Here is a 17,118-nt window from a genome sequence, read left to right as displayed (position 1 = left end):
TAACGGTTTCAAAAATTCGTTTGATTAAAACATATTTTGCTGCAAATAAGTTTTTACAAAATTATTGGACATAAGTATTCACAACACATATCACCGTACTTTTCTTCAAAATACAAAATAAACCGATAAGACAAATTTAGGCATTTTTTAGTGCGAATTCTGATTATAAATGTATACAAATGCTAATTAAGGTATATTTGATTAAGAAATACACATGTAACAAGATTATAACATTCATAAAAAAAATAGATCAAACGTGAAAAGGGCTTTTTGCAAAATTGGCTTACAAGGATTTTCCGTATCCAGACATAAATGGTATGTATTTCGCCCACTTATATCGGCCGAGTCTTTCCTGTAAGTACGGAACTTCGTACAGATGGATCTTTCGTTGTGTTTGGCTTTGTCCAACCGTTTCGTCTAGCCAAGCTTTTAAACCTCTCTCCTCCAGGGTACCTGTAGACATAGTTTTACTCGTTTATCCATTATATCCAGGTACAGTGTAGTTTAATATCGAATGAAATTCGGATAAAAAAATATATCATTACTCACCAGACACTGTATTGTCAAGAACACATGCGATGAATCCGCCGGTGAACATCGTATTACTAATAAAGGCGTTAAGAAGTCTATCTAAGTCTAAAATTCCTGAAATAAGGATCGAAATGCAATGTTCAGGTCACCTGCCATACATCTTCTCAAATTTTCTCTTGAATTGTTATTAGAGTTATCTCCCTTGGCCGGTATTATCGCTCGTTTACGTTTTTCAAGCGATTTACAGAAATATCACGCAAAGGCAACAACTAATATAATTATGGGAACAATGTTATACCGAAACTGCAAATAAACTACTTCTTGTATTATATGTATTGCAATGATTTATTAGAATTAAAAGTTTGATTTAATTTTTCAAGCGATTGGGACTGGGTGTTTGTATTTTTAAATATCATGTATATATGTGTCAAATTGTGTGATTGTCATATAATCAGAATTATCTCCCTTGAACTCATTTGCTTACCTGTATTGATTGAGTGAGTCTTGGACCAATGAGGCATCATGATTCCGAAGAATATGGCAATCCCTAGTATAGACATATTACGGGCATTGAGCTGGACTGGTATCAGATTAGCGAAGTTGAAGCCAATGAACATACCGAAGCTTACCATTGATACCCCTCCTAACACTGAGTAAGGCATGGTGATAAAGAAGGCGCCGATTTTCCCAATCACTCCGAAGATGATGTAGGTGATTCCGCAGGCAACAAATACACGCAGACTCGCCACCTGCATGTATCAAAGATAACTTGGAACCACATATCTCACAAGACGAGTTAAGGGTGTATGCTATCTTTTGAAATCGGTTTAAAAATCATCTAAGATTTTAAGTATTTTGGAATATTTTCTTTTGGTTGGTAAAGTCTATAGAATAGAAGTTTTTATAACACAACCAGTAGAAGATTAAAGTGTGACGTTTTGATGACTCTATGGTCATCTTCTTCAGAAAAATGACCAGTATGGAGCGTACTAGCACTGACATACATAGTGTACGAGATGATAAGCTATCTCTAACGATTCTACCGATTTGAAGTTATGACGTAACAATAAAAAAACAAAAGGAATCTTAAGCCAATTACACAATGAACTGGTTGTCTATACATGTGTGGTTCAAATAAATTTCACGACGGGGTTTATTACAACAGAGAAGAAATGTGATAATATATCTATGCGATGAGGTTTGTGTTGGGAAGTTTTTTCTGGGGTTACAATTATTGGTGAAATAGCACAAAAAAACCCTTCTATATGGGTGCGTAAAACAAAAGCCTGACGATGTTTAGCATCAGCATTAACTCTGAATCCTATAAATGAATAATGATCGAAGACAGTGCAATCTTCATCACTATGATCTTATTACCACTTCTGTTCACTACACTGTACGATGTGCTCTTTGCTACTTTCGAAGGAGAATAATATGCCTTAGTAATTTATCTTCACCAGGCTGTGTTCCTCAGAACTAAAACAAGAATGGGCAGGAAATCAACCATTGGCGTAAACCCTTATTATGAGGAGAAAGACGGTTAGAACTTAGATCATCTGCATGGCTTATTGTAATGTGTTGTTGGAACATATTAACGTATTTAATAACATATACCCGGGTAAAGCCGATGGCCCCAATATTCGGACCATATGATGTAGTGGCATGGCCAGCCCCTAAGGATCCCGCCACAGTGCTCATTACCCCCTCCGCTAAAATACCCCTGTTAACTGCATGCGTTGGTGGGGGCGGCACATCGCAAATTCTCGCGACAGCGTAGTAGTCGCCAACTGAATCGATGACTGATATGAGAGTGGCGATGAAAAATGTGACGAACACATCTAAATTGAATCTCGGCGGTCCGAACTGTCCTGAAACAAGGTACACAATTTTAATGTAGTGTTTGTCATTTGAATGCGTTTAGATGTCAGACTGTTGGTCGGGTCGATTGGATGGTAACAGTCGTGTTTCGTCTCCGTGACTGTTCTTTTCACGAGGCGTTGTCACGCCAACGAAATTTAGGGGTTGACATGCATGTACATCGGAGATTGATGTGAAGATTTATGGTCAACTAAATCTGAAGATCAGGGTGACTGTCATGTGATAATTATCGGCAAAAATGAATATCAAACATGCGTCATTGAAGCGTGAAGTTCAAAGGTCACGTAAAAAGGAACGTTACCGAGTTTTAAGCATGCATATGGATCTACAAACGTGCAGGTACCGCGTGTATTGTAAGTCAATAGAAGTAGGTCATGACATTTATTCAATCTATACCTATGACCCTTTTTCAAATTGCAAGTTATTTGCATAAAATCAATAAATAAAATAACATGTCATAAAGTTTACCTGGATATGGGAAGTAGAACCAGTTTGCTTCTTCAATGACCTTCACCCTTGAGTCTGTTCGAGCGAAGAATTGCGCACTTTTAGGGTCATCTGAAAGTGACCCCGTCATGGTCAGTACAATGCTGACCAACCAGCCCACGATAATAGCTATAAGTAACTGGGAAAATGAACAATGAAACAAAGATCAGGCATAGACCAATGCACTAAATGAATTTCAGTTGTTGAAAAAAACCGTTTGTTGAGAAATGTTCGATATTATGCGACTTAATGATGATAATAACACAGACACTGGTCATAATTCATACTTTTTGTTGGCTTCTATATAAAGTACCTTAATGTGCATAGGTCTTTAGAGAAGCAACTTCTCGATGTACAATTGTGACCGGTACCTGCGAGTTATACATCATAAATACATGTGGGTGGAATGTGATAGGATTTCCAATTGAAAAATAACATGAACCATTACACATGGTCATTGTGCAGTTTGTGTATACATTATTTATTTGTTGTTCAATTAGCTTATCTTTTTCGTTCGTTTGCTTGTTCATTTTTCATGAAGTCAATAAAAGAAAATATCGATGAGACTTGTAGAAGATAAATTATAAGTAAATGTATTATACATGATAAATACAAATGTATCTGTGTGCATTTTCAATTTTCATAATGATTTTGTGAGTTGTGTCTATTTCATTGCATCTCTTAAATGTCCCATGTTGACCTCGGTTAATTCCAATACCCTTCTACTCTGATTCGTTGTAGTTAAGGAATCAGCCAAGATCTGAGGAGTGGTGTGTAGCTGCGATTAATTTGCCAGAAAAATCATGAAACATATTTGAGGAACACACGAATCGAATTTGTTTTTTTACTCAACTAATACGTTGAATTCAAAGCTCATCAACGACTGGGTTATTTGTCGAGTCTGTGCTATCCACAAGCCATCTGTTGTAGACTGATGTATGTTCCTTTTCATGCAATTTAAATAAAAATGATATTTTCTATCCTAAATTATACGCAGAAGATTGACTTACTGAGAAGACTGTGTGGAGAGGATAGTAAGTGATATGAAACCCCCGCTCTTTATTCCAGAACGGTATCGGTGTCTGTCGCCCTTCCAAATAAAGTGACAATCCCATAGCCACAGCAAATGTTCTGTCAGTAGAAAATATATTTTAATGATACTTAATTTTGTCGAAATTCTTTTTCAATGTGGTTTTTTTTTTCTGAATTCTGCATTAATGGACGACATCATTTGTTATGGATAAATTGGATATCAAGAAATATTCGGAAATACAGCTTCAAGAAACCTAAGTATTTCTATGTGCTAAGAGGCGACTAATTGTAGGGCACCTCCTGCAGGTCGGGGTAGCTTTTTCGATGTCTTCAGTTAAGGGGACATCGGAGAACCGAAGAATACTTACTGCTAGGTGACTCAGACTGGGAATCCAGAAGAAATGAAGTCCTCTACCAAGAGGAGATCACACGAAAATCATAATTATGTAAATGATTGTTGTAAAACTATAATTCATATTACATCTGGCAACGTGCAAAGCGTTTACGTAACGTAGATTAACGTTACACCAAAATAACGTCATATTCCAACATTCGTTAATTACAGGTCACAGTGCAAAATGGAATTTACATGTAATTAAGCGATGCTGTTCATCTTATTATAGTGTGTACTTACAACAAAGCTACGCCCCAATGTGCGTTGCAGAACTTGACGGCGGTTTTGTAGATACTGATTCCGATCAACAAGAGGACAGGGACGACTGTGATTGGTCCAATAAATCTTAGGATTCGACCAATCAAACCAGTTACCCCTAACAATGTCTGAAATACCCCAGCTACCATCAAACTGCCTTGCATCTGAAATATCATACAAAACACTTTCTTCATATAAAATTCCTTACTTAAAAGCAACTTTTAACGTTTTCTGTTCCTACACAGGTTTTCAAATATTACCAAAAATAAATGAAATGGTGTTACCCAAATTTCATTACTTTATTAATTGTGACGTCACAAGTTGATATTGTCAGTAACTCCAATTTTCTTATCCGTCTTTATTTAGCATACTTCAAATAAATACAAAACTATTTTTGCTATAATGATGAGTTGTGTTCGTGAAGTGAGAGATTTCAACAAATATCAACCTAATTTTATGTCGGTTTACCGAAGAAGCAGATATGCTCAATTTCTAATCATGCGCAAACTCACTTCAAATCATCTTAATAAGCTATTAAATGATTTTCTATCGATTCTGGACTGATACCATATGAAAGAGAACAGAAAAAAGAATATCTGAGACTCTGCAACTGAATCAATACAAATCAATCACAGACGCAATGTTCTCAGAACTCGGAAATTCAACAAAGGTCTATAAAAGAAATATTTATTAGCTGACCAGTTGCAATTTAAAGAGATCTTCACATATCTTAAAATATAATTAATTTAAGAAAATGATTTTTAGAAATGAATAAAAAGAATAGCTTACAAAGTATCGTATATTTAGCAAACGTAACTCACCATTTGTAATCTCAGCATAGCTTCCTCTCTCACATAGACTGGTGGCAGCGTGCTTATGTTAAGTGTTTGGTTAAAACCGTCAGTGATCGTGGAATTATTGACAACTGCAAGACAATTCATAGAAAATGTACATGTACGTAATGTTAACACTGTAAGGAGTATAAGATGTGTTTTTTTTTATATTGTATACTGGGTGGTCGGGTGGTGTAGTGGTGACGCACTCGCCTTTAACCTAGACGTTCAAGGTTCGACTCTCGGAACGGAATTGGAAAGTTATGGGTCACCTGCCCGTAAACGCGGGCGATCCCCGGGTACTCAGGATTCCTCCCTACAGTAAGACCCTCGCGCGCTTCCACCCGGGGCAAGAAGAGTGATTAATATCAGTTGGAAAACTAACTTCACAATTGTTGTAAACTGATTAAAGTTTAATTTGATTTGCATTTATATTATGATTTATAACGATCAACTTTAGTATCGGAGATATTCTTCAATCAATGGAGGTAGAAAGGTCTACGTGTATATAATTGATGACGTTTCTGTTGTGTGATTACATCAGAAAAAAAAAGTGAAAATTGTCCGACGATAAATGCTGTACCATTACCGGCATGTTTATCACTAAATCACTTGTCATTACAGCCACCGAGACGGTGACGGTGTGAATGTCTGTTCCAAACAACTTATCTTAATTCAAACTGTTGGGATGTAATCATTGTTCTGATTATTGTGACAATTATATTCTTTATAAATGCCAGATTAACAGTCCTGTGTGTTGGTAAAAGATATTTACATGCATACTTGTCAGGTAAGCCCCCTTTCAATCAAGTGATATTAGCAACAGCTATAGTATACTTATCGTTAAGTGTAAACTGACCTTCAGAATTTGGACACTTCCAATCAGCCAAATTCTTCAGAGCTACCAATGGGGTGACGAAAGCCATTGCCGGGCCCTGGTAAATCGGAAGCCTACAAGGAAACACTAGACTAACTAGACCTGTACGTAAACGGCATATCATCGCCTTCCCCAAACAAACACGAGATATAACTGAAGATCATTGACGCCCACCCCACTTCTTTGCATAATACGCCCATACCCTCGTCAAAACAATCCTAGACGTACACATCGTCAATCTATAATATATATCAGGAAATATCTTATTTCTTTTCTTTTTATTGGCACGAATCAGCTTTCCAATATACACCGTCAGTAATGTTTTTACAATCCCGCTTGTACTGGTTTTTTTTTTTTAATAAAATCCCGCCAGTGTTGTTTCGTTAAGATATAATTCCGCCAGTATTGTTTTGCTAAAATGTAATCCCGCCACACACGCTTTACTCTCTCATTCTTAGTGTACCTGACGCCAACCGTCACCATAAGCAACGTACTGATCCCAGAGGCAAACAATGTGGTGCTTAGCAGCTCTGCCTTGAGAAGTTCATTATCAAAGCCACATGCAGCATCTGCTACAAGTAGGGATGTCGTTAGATTGAGAGAGAGGGAAAGTAAAGCTTGCTGGAATACAGAAATAATGAATTAAGTTAGTCGAAATGATAAACGAGAGATTAAAAACAAAAAAAAAACCCCAATAAAACAATACAAAACAGAACAAAACAAAAAGGGGGTGTCAATACGTAACGTCCATTTAAAATTTAAATTTAAGCTGATAAAGATCGACATACCCTAATGTTGGCGGTTATTTTTTTATAATGGCAAATGCATTGTATCAGTGTCCTCCCTAAATGTCTTACGAAGACGTCACGATACAATATTCATCTGGGAAGAGGAAAGTGTTAATGATAAAACATAGCATTGATCCAATGGCATTTATAAACTTAAAAATGTAATTTCTTCTGAGATTTTTTTACACGAAAAGGTTATATAGTGCAGTCGATATCAAGGCAGAGACCTATATAACATAAAGATTGGCAACTACCACAGTTCTCGTAGAATCACGAATGACTGTATTGTCTTCATAAAGGAATGTTCGAGCGCAAAATTTGGTGGCGTGTAGCTACGGGTGTGAAAAAATACTGACCTTTTCCAGAGACGTATATAACGAGTCTCTGATCTAGGTAAGATTTTCGTGTGAAAAAATACCGACCTTTTCCAGAGACGTATATAACGAGTCTCTGATCTAGGTAAGATTTTCGTACAGGAAGTATAATTCGTATGTATCGATGTCTGATCACGGGCATCTGCTGCAGAGGTGCAGTTATGAATACGGTTTAGTGTATATCAGCAACATGAATTAAGTATTATCATAATCCACATAGTTGTTGGGGAAATAAACCCAGAGGTAAAAACTGCCCTTGTTCATCATATTTTGTCGCACGTATGAAGCAAACTAGGAGTCCCCATTCTGTCGTGGATGTATCATTCCATTTCATGTTTTACGATGAGCCCGCAGGCACCTCTTGTCATCTTCATATTTACAGCAGTTAATCTATAAGTGGACACTAGTTAAGATGTGACCAGTCACATACCAAAATTACCTTTTTACGAAACAGCGCAACAAATTATTATAGTATGCCTCCCTGAGTTTGCATTTTAAGGTCGTGGGCGTGTGTGTGTGTGTGTGTGTGTGTGTGTGTGTTATTTTTTTTTTTTTTTTTCGATTGGAAATTAATTTGAAAATACAATAAAAGTTTGTAATCTTATACCTGTACATCAAATTACTTCTCATGTGTTCGAATGGAAAATTTGTTATTTTATTTACCACGGAAAATACTTATTATGATAGCACTTTTTCACAAGGAAAAGAAACTGTCTGAGAATTTCAAGCTGACTATTCACTACGACTTCCAAACATCCTCTTTTGGGGATGTCGTGGTGGTGTAATGGTTAGGCAACTATCATTGTTTGGGCAAGGCGATTAAGTGCCGTAGATGGTGAGTTTGGGACCCGGATGATAGTCCTTCGTCAGTAGTGTAATTGTGTTCATTTTGTACCGGTACACTTCAGTACAAGGCAATGAATCTAGGTCACAACCACAAATCTCTGTCAAAAACCAAATTTACATAATCAATCTCCATTGTCTTACCTGAAGTCCGAAGAATACCACCAGGTGTATAGGCGGCTTATCAAGGATATCGTAAACAAATTTACGTTTTTTCACCTCGTAAGAAACCGTTGGGTCATGTTCAACCTCATCGCTTGAATTCTCCATCGCTTCGGATTTCCTCTCACTTCCGGGACCTTTCCGTGAATTCGGATTCATCTCCATATCCCTCTCCTATTATAGACCTACTGCTGTCGTTCTATACGAAGGACTTTCAGTGTATGTACATGCATATGTGAATGTAGATTCATGTATATGTATAAAACACTGTTAGCATATTTACTAATTTATACGCTCGCTATCAGAAGCTCACGTTTATTACGGAATTTCTCGTTCAATTTGGTGAAAGTCGATTACATAAGAAATAATTATAAATATATATTGCAAGTTTTCATGAGTTTTTCCCTCACTAAGCATAATGAAACATAAGGAATTTAGTATTTAACACGTGACCAAGATTTGTTGATAAATAGTGTAACAAGCATTATCAGTTTGAAAACCGCTTAGCAGGCTATTTCAGTTTAGTTTATACAATATCTGATTCATCAATGAAATAAATGAAGACACAAAATAAGTAGAGGTGAACAGGGCTTTGCCAGCAAGCGTGTAGCTTATGTTAGTCAGTTAATTCTACTTGGTAATATATCTTGATCGGGGAGAAAAAAAAATCAAATTTGAAAACCGGGACTTTCTTAGCTTAACGCCAAAACCTCAAAGATATGCAATAGGAAGGTTATTTTGCTGAAATTCACATTTGCAGAAAATGATGATTTTGTCTACTAATATATTGGTTACGTAATGTTTTGTTTCCCGTGTTCTGTCAAATCATATATGTCCAAGCATGAAATTCAGGTGTCTTGAATATTTATGAACGTGTAGTAATGGAGGTTATCAGAGGTCAGTTGAATATACTTGATACTAAAGCTTTAAGTACAGTGATACTCTCCCATCGCGACAAATATCTGCTTTTTTAAAAATCGATATCCGCCTTAAAAGAGTTGTGATGTATTTACGATAATTGCAATTACAAATATCAGGTACTTCAAGAGATATTAGATATGACAATTCCTGATAGCCACATTTTAACCAGCTCAATGATAAATTTGCTATATCAATCAACTTTTAGCAGACCCTCCCTTTAACGTCGTACCTCAGGAAACCCAGACAAAAAGTAAGTTAATATTTTGATAGCTTTAACACAACACACATAGTGACATGTTACCGTCATCTGCTAGTCGTGTTGCCATATAAATCATTTATCGCGACAAATCACTTGCGGATCCCGCATATTTGCCACAACGTCGCGTCCTGATTTCTTTTCAGTTTTTGAGAGTTTAACCCCTACGCCCAATGCCGAAGCTTTTTCCCTGGTCCTTCATTCCCAAATTGATGGTTTGCCTGACCTCGGACGAAGGCCAAAAAACTGTCACTCTTGCGGACAAAATTTCGTCATCCGTTCTAAAAGGTTTGACTAATTTTGCACAGTACAGAACTTTATTCTCTTTTCTTCAGGGTAGAGTGTATAAGATTTATATCTTCTTCACTTAAATTGGCAAGGGCAACAACTCCTTCCTCACTCTCCACTCTCTACATGTTATTATTCATATCGTGGTGTTATGTCACGTGTTTATTCTATAGTATTTACGAATGCGTACCGTCATGTCTTTATCTAGTTAACTACGAACTCCAGAAAACGGATTTATAGAAGTCAATGACATGTTTCCGAATCCTATTCCAGTATGCTATTTCTTATATCTATTGTCTTGTGAATATCACATGATGGAATGAAATAAAGTTTATACGAATTTATTATATTGTCATAAGACGTTTTTTTTAAATCGACAAGTCGTGATAATTTATCTTTGTCACCTTAAGTATCACGACAGCACAGCTTTTTGTCACAATAATACTTGGAAGTGACATACGTTAAAACTGGATATTCTCGATACTTAGGACTTTCAGTGATGAAGAAAAGGCGGTAAGTGACTTTAGCCATTGTAGGTATTGTACGGACGATCTGCACATCCTGTTTATATTATCGATACATTAATAGACTAGATGTTTCATATCTCAAAATAGATCGAATTGGAATGATCTGGTAACATTTTCCGATTGTTTCAATTTAGACAGATGGGATTTTTTATTGCAAGGGTGAAATAGGTTCATCTGGATTCGAGGATGGAGAGGATGGGGGTCGGGGAGGGGGATTTGTTACCTAAAGGAAACATTTATAGACAAACATTTATGATATATAGACGACCTCTATAGACAGATGTTTGTTACACACATAGGTAACATTTATAGACCAGTATTTATGATATACAGACGACCTTTATAGACAGGTGTTTGTTACACACACGGGCAACATTTATAGACAAGCATTTATGATATATAGACGACCTCTATAGACAGGTGTTTGTTACACACAGGTAACATTTATAAAAAAAAAATAATGATATACAGACGACCTCTATAGACAGGTGTTTGTTACACACACAAGTAACATTTAAAGACAAGCATTTATGATATACAGACGACCTCTATAGACAGGTGTTTGTTACACACACAAGTAACATTTAAAGACAAGCATTTAATATATACAGACGACCTCTATAGACAGGTGTTTGATACACACACAGGTAACATTTATAGACAAGCATTTATGGTATATAGACGACCTCTATAAACAGGTGTTTGTTACACACACAGGTAACATTTATAGACAACCATTTATGATATGTAGACGACCTTAATATACAGGTGTTTGTTACATTTATGATATATAGACGACCTCTATAGACAGGTGTTTGTTACACACACAGGTAACATTTATAGACAAGTATTTATGATATACAGACGACCTTTATAGACAGGTGTTTGTTACATTTATGATATATAGACGACCTCTATAAACAGGTGTTTGTTACACACACAGGTAACATTTATAGACAAGCATTTATGATATACAGACGACCTCTATAGACAGGTGTTTGTTACACACACAAGTAACATTTATAGACAAGCATTTATGATATACAGACGACCTCTATAGACAGGTGTTTGTTACATACACAGGTAACATTTATAGACAACCATTTATGATATCTAGACGACCTTTATATACAGGTGTTTGTTACATTTATGATATATAGACGACCTCTATAGACAGGTGTTTGTTACATACACAGGTAACATTTATAGACAACCATTTATGATATCTAGACGACCTTTATATACACGTGTTTGTTACATTTATGATATATAGACGACCTCTATAGACAGGTGTTTGTTACATACACAGGTAACATTTATAGACAAGCATTTATGACATGTAGACGACCTTTATATACAGGTGTTTGTTACACTTATGATACATAGACGACCTCAATAGACAGGTGTTTGTTACACACACAGGTAACGACCTTTATATACACCTTTCGATGACACTTGATTTCAAGGATAGATATAGCTTAATAAATCGACTGATGTTTGTTTTAACAAGTTTTGGACAAATGAAATCGTGGCTTAAGAGTACCCACGGAATCAACTAAAATAAAACCCTCACAAAAATAATTTATGACTAACATTACATATATATTAATGATATATCTTGCTTTTTCTGTTTTTGTTACAGATTATTCGGGTGTCAAGAAATCAGTTTTTCAAAGAGTTTAATACGTGTAAATATTTAGTTATATTGCAGTGTATATAAACATGTGCCTACTGATCAATCATACTGTTTGTATAACCAATACATTTTATTTTAAAATAATAAGTATTAATCTGACATATCTTTCAAAAAAACTTCATCGATTTCAATATGCTGTGAAATCGTTAATTTTCATGGGACTTTATTTTCGTTTATATCAGAATACTTTTATTCCTCGAACCCATATGTCCATTGGCTCTTCAAATTAGTTTAAGTAGCTTTATTGAGCTGTATTTACAAAATCAAGTCTCCACAAAATGGTGATTTTTAAAAAAAAGAATAACACGAAAATTTAATCCCACAAAAATGTATGATTTTACGGCATATCCCTACAGTTTTAAAGACGAATCGGTCAATGGTATTGAAGAAAATGTGATCGATGGTTTTGATCCATTACATCAACATTTTATCTAAGATATTAAGGAGAAGTTTGAGTCTCTCATACATATAATAATGAAATAAGGTGTACTCTTGAAAAGGGTAATTTACAAAAAGGTAACGAAAACGATTAGATAAATTGATTTATGTAATGATTATGTTTATAACTACATAGATAAAAACTTATATTTTTCCTCGTTGAAAATAACAAACTTCTCGACTGATTTATACTGCTTCTGTTTTATTCCGGTTATGGTATACATGACGTGTTAGCATTTCTACCGAAGACGAAATCCAGAAAAAAATGTCGTTCCTTTAGTGCCTTAAATTCCATTTACTCCATGTGAACTTATTCGGATGAAGATTTCATCTCCTTTTTCCAAAAGGAGTACTGATAGCCCAGTTCCGACTCCACTGAACGAAGAATCTCCGATGAAAGAAATCCCAACCGATGCACCGTTTTTGACGAGATCGGCGTAAGCATAACTTACTGTGTCATGGATTGTCCAGGAGAACACATATATGCCCGCAAGCGGGCAAGTGAAAACACCAGTGTTAGTGCTGTAAGAATTTCCAATGTTAGTGACTATCCTATCAAAACGGAGATCGGCAGTGCCGCCCATATTGTTGTAATCACGTGATAAAACAGCGTAAAATGCCACCATATCTTCATAGTCTGGACTGACGCGTTTTTTAATACCTTGCTTGTTTTTTTCCGAAGAGAACAGCCCGAAGTTAAGAATATCATGGCCTATGGTAGCTTCTTTATTACCAGTTGGAAAACTTCTTTCGTCAGCCATACGAGTTGCGTTGTCGGCAGATGCTGCTGTGGTGATGTTGTGAAGTGATAACACTTTTTGGCGATACTGCTGTCGGTAAGCACGATTTATCAAGCTTTGGTTATCCACTCTATGGTTCTCGGAATTAGAAATATGGCGTTGATCGCTTTGTTGTTGCTGTTCCACAAGGTCGGCAATAATAGTCTCGTCAATCCTTTGTTGGTTTTTAAGGTCAGCGAAATGGCTTTGGTCAGTTTCCCGCTGTTTCTCGAGGTCGGCAATTCGGCATTGGCAAGTTCTTTCCTGTTTCTCGAGGTGAGTTATACGGCTTTGGTGAGTTTTCTGCTGTTTCTGGAGGTCAACGATACGGCTTTGGTCAATTTCCCGCTGTTTCTCGATGTTAGTAATATGTATGGTGTCCTCATAATGCAGATTTTCTATAGCAAATAATCTTTTCTCCAAGTCCAGTATCACTTCGCTGTTCATTCGAAGTACATCGGTCCCCGTATCTAGTTCCCTTCCCCAGTTCACGGAAATAAAACAGATCACAAATATCGTTATAGCGCAAAGCATGTCTTCTTTATGCGCGAACGGATTTAAGTCTTCCAATGGCAACCTGTCCTCAAGTCTCAAACCCACAGACAACGACTTTGTTACTTGACCAACTAAATTCAAAGATAAGATAAAAAGTGAACTTGTTTCCTTAGCCAAAGTATGACAACAAGTAATAGTTCAATGACGACGTATCAATTACGTCTTTTTAAAGTTTATTTTTCACCAAATTACATAAAGGATAGTCAAAGTTTGTTGACGAATAACAGTTTTATTTCACTGAATGGGATGGAAACGTTGATATTTTTCACCCGCTCTTGATGAGAGTTGTTATTCACTACGAAACAAGGAATATGTCTAGCATTTCTCTATATTTCAGTGATGTCATCAGCAATGTCTATATCCATGTTCTATTGTTAATAATATAGTTTCACAAAAATTAAAGCACGTGAACATGAATATTGTGTCAGCACATCGACCAAAAAGTGCGATACCATGCTGAAATCTACAATTATATCACACAAAATGTTCGATGTGGTACTAAGCCTCACGTTTATGAACAGTATGTTGATCAATATTAAGAGCTGAACAAATATCGACATGATTAAATAATCTTTATTCAAACAGAATCTCTGCTCAAATATAATGTCGGTGAAATCATGGCAAAATAAAAACTGTAGAAAGTACAAAGAAACTCCTTAAAAATACTAGGATAATAAAATCAGCTGTTCGGCAAGGTTAGGAACTGTTTTCTATTTCGTCAACGACACCCGCCATGTAAACCTTGGTCAGTCCAAGTAAATAATATCACGTGCCCACATACAAAGATCGAACTCGTTGTTAAGTTTATTCAGATTTAAGAACGTGACATTACTCACTTGGATTGACCAAGATTTACGTGGCAATTGCCGCCTTCAAATTTTCACCAGTCTCTGCTTGTAAATCACATCATTATTTTCAAACTTTACCCGGTTTCATGTGATTTGAATTTGAATATGGAAAATGTGAACTTTCTTACTCTCATATATATATCTACATAACAAAAAGCTTCAAGAGCCTATAAGTAAAAAATACTGAACTCTTTTATATCAAATGTAGGTTTTGTAGCTGATTTCTGAGTCCCGTCCTTTAGTTATTTTATGAAGCAGTCTTTTCAAAATGAGTTTTATAATACTACTTACCAATAAATAGTGACTTCAGCAAAAATTCGTCGTTAGGAGCTTATTCTTTATAACTGGAATAGCAATTATTAATGTGAAAACTCGCCACTTATGTATACAATCCCTCCAAATGTGCTCATACTGCATGATAAGGAAGGGCGGTTGGTTGGTTGGTTACAAATAATGATAAAAATCATTGTAAGTCCCAAAAGATCAAAATGTCGTGTTGGGGACCCAGTGATGTCAGTAAATCGTTTATTTAGTAGTCCTGTATCTAAAATTATTAGAGGTGTTGTAATTTGTCCCTATTTAGCGCAATTTTTGACGCAATTTGATTTTTCCTAAGGTGCGGAGTTTTTAGAAGTTGGTTGCAACTAAACATTTTATAACTCACTTTGATTTCAAAGTACGTTGTCTGATCCATTTTGACTCGATTAAAACTATTGTAAGTGCTCAAAATAAAACGTAGTGTGTACCTAGGCCCACCTTTTACATTCTTTTGCCCAGTGTTTGAGCGATTTTTATAAAGGAATCAAAGTGCGTTGAGCTTATTCCAAAATACACGTGATTTAATACTATTTTTTTTTTTAAATCAGTATCACACAATGCGGATCCTACATTTTTATGTATTTTCACTTTACGTTGTAACGTTATTACATGCACCTGTCATTAACTCGACTGAATAACCCACGATCGTACAGGTACATGTAACGGTGAAATAAGAAATGATGAAAATGATCACTCGTATATGTATCTAAATAGGTGGATAGCCCCAAATAAATTAAACTCTCACAATGTTAATGTATACATATATTTTTAAAAAAAAACAATAAAAAACCCCCAAAAAAACAAACAAATGAAAAACAAACAAAGAACTGCCATATGCTCACGCTGACTCGAAATAATCGTTTTATTTAAACGCTGATAGGCAATTCATGATATCACTGAGATTGGAGACGAAATCCGGAGAAATTCGTCGTTGCTTCGGCGCCATAAACTGTGGTTGGTACATGTGAACCAAGTCGGATTGAAATTTCGTCTCCATGTTCCAAAGGCAAAACAATTAATCCAGTTCCAGAGCCACTGTACGGCGAATCTCCGGAGAACGCATGTCCAATCGGTGCTCCGTTTTTGACAAGTTCTGTGTACGAATATCTTGTTGTTACGTGAACTGTCCAGGAGAACATATACACGCCAGCACGTGTACACGTGAAAACACCAGTGTTACCACTGTAGGAACTTCCAAAATTAGTGAGCACTCGGTCAAAACGAATATCCATATCATTGAATACTTGGTCATAATTATGACTTAAAACAGCATAAAATGCCACCATATCTTCATAGTCGGCGTTAACGCGTTTTTTCAAACCTTGTTTGCTAGTTCCCAACGATGAAGCTGACAATTTAGAGGAGGTAAAATTATCTTGTCGTCTATCTTCAACAGGACTCTTTTCATTTCTTGTGAGGTTATCGGGGTTAGAAACAAGGCGGTGGCTATTTTGCCGATGTTTCTCAAGATCAGCAATACGGTCGAGATAGCCGCGTTGCTGTTCCTGAAGTTCGGTTATATGAATTTGGTCAATGAGGCATCGTTTTTCAAGGACGGTGATACGGCTTTGGTCATTCTCAAGATCTGCGATACGACTTCGGTCAGTTTGTCGCTGTTTCTCAAGGTCATTTATACGACTTTGATCAATCTCCCTCTTGTTTTCGAGAGCAGCAATATGGCTTTGGTAAGTCTGTTGTTGTCTCTCAAGATCAGCGATACGTAATGTGTCCTGTTTATGTAGATACTCTATCACAGATAATCTTGACTGTAGTTCCATTATGATTTTGGAGTTCGTTCTCAGTATTTCGTCTCCATGATCCAGTTCTGCTAACAATAACTTGGGAATAGCACACATTAGAACTACCACTATTCCACAGATCATGATCTTTAACGAAACTCACTGAATTCATTCAATAGTCCTTTCCTTTTGGTGACAACAAAACGCTGTAATTCCACAGCGTTTGTGCTACTTCTCAATGTCAATGATAAGATAACGGGTTCGATATCCTTCACCAATTTCTGATTACAACTAGTA

General features: G+C 36.2%; 3 protein-coding genes across 3 annotated transcripts; all 3 read right to left on the bottom strand.

The window, feature by feature from the left end:
- Positions 1-283: 283 nt before the first annotated feature.
- On the bottom strand, positions 284-8,621 carry LOC132561035 (solute carrier family 23 member 2-like). The gene is made up of 11 exons (XM_060225752.1): positions 8,439-8,621; positions 6,753-6,910; positions 6,272-6,363; positions 5,401-5,504; positions 4,562-4,743; positions 3,906-4,026; positions 2,878-3,034; positions 2,146-2,399; positions 1,016-1,280; positions 550-645; positions 284-453 (listed from the first exon to the last, which is right to left on the bottom strand). Exons 1-11 carry the CDS (start codon positions 8,619-8,621, stop codon positions 284-286), a joined length of 1,782 nt encoding a protein of 593 aa, XP_060081735.1.
- A 4,245-nt stretch (positions 8,622-12,866) lies between these two features.
- Positions 12,867-13,808, bottom strand: LOC132561034 (caprin-2-like). The gene has a single exon (XM_060225751.1). The coding sequence runs from the start codon at positions 13,806-13,808 to the stop codon at positions 12,867-12,869; it is 942 nt and encodes a 313-aa protein (XP_060081734.1).
- Positions 13,809-15,975: 2,167 nt separating this feature from the next.
- LOC132561047 (uncharacterized) lies at positions 15,976-16,965 on the bottom strand. The gene has a single exon (XM_060225764.1). The coding sequence runs from the start codon at positions 16,963-16,965 to the stop codon at positions 15,976-15,978; it is 990 nt and encodes a 329-aa protein (XP_060081747.1).
- Positions 16,966-17,118: the final 153 nt, after the last annotated feature.

Source organism: Ylistrum balloti, unplaced genomic scaffold, assembly GCF_031769215.1.
Source record: "Ylistrum balloti isolate Yb309-2 unplaced genomic scaffold, AGI_CSIRO_Ybal_v1 Utg371142, whole genome shotgun sequence".
NCBI lineage: Eukaryota > Metazoa > Mollusca > Bivalvia > Pectinida > Pectinidae > Ylistrum > Ylistrum balloti.
Note: the sequence above shows the minus strand (reverse complement) of the source record. Positions and strands in the feature narration are given on the sequence as shown.

Coding starts and splice junctions, on each gene's coding strand:
- LOC132561047 (XM_060225764.1), bottom strand. CDS start 16,965: ATGATCTGTGGAATAGTGGTAGTTCTAATGTGTGCTATTCCCAAGTTA.
- LOC132561034 (XM_060225751.1), bottom strand. CDS start 13,808: ATGAACAGCGAAGTGATACTGGACTTGGAGAAAAGATTATTTGCTATA.
- LOC132561035 (XM_060225752.1), bottom strand. CDS start 8,621: ATGGAGATGAATCCGAATTCACGGAAAGGTCCCGGAAGTGAGAGGAAA. Junction 1,281..2,145: donor GGGCCATCGGCTTTACCCGG/GTATATGTTATT, acceptor TGATACATGCAG/GTGGCGAGTCTGCGTGTATT. Junction 646..1,015: donor GACTCACTCAATCAATACAG/GTAAGCAAATGA, acceptor TCCTTATTTCAG/GAATTTTAGACTTAGATAGA.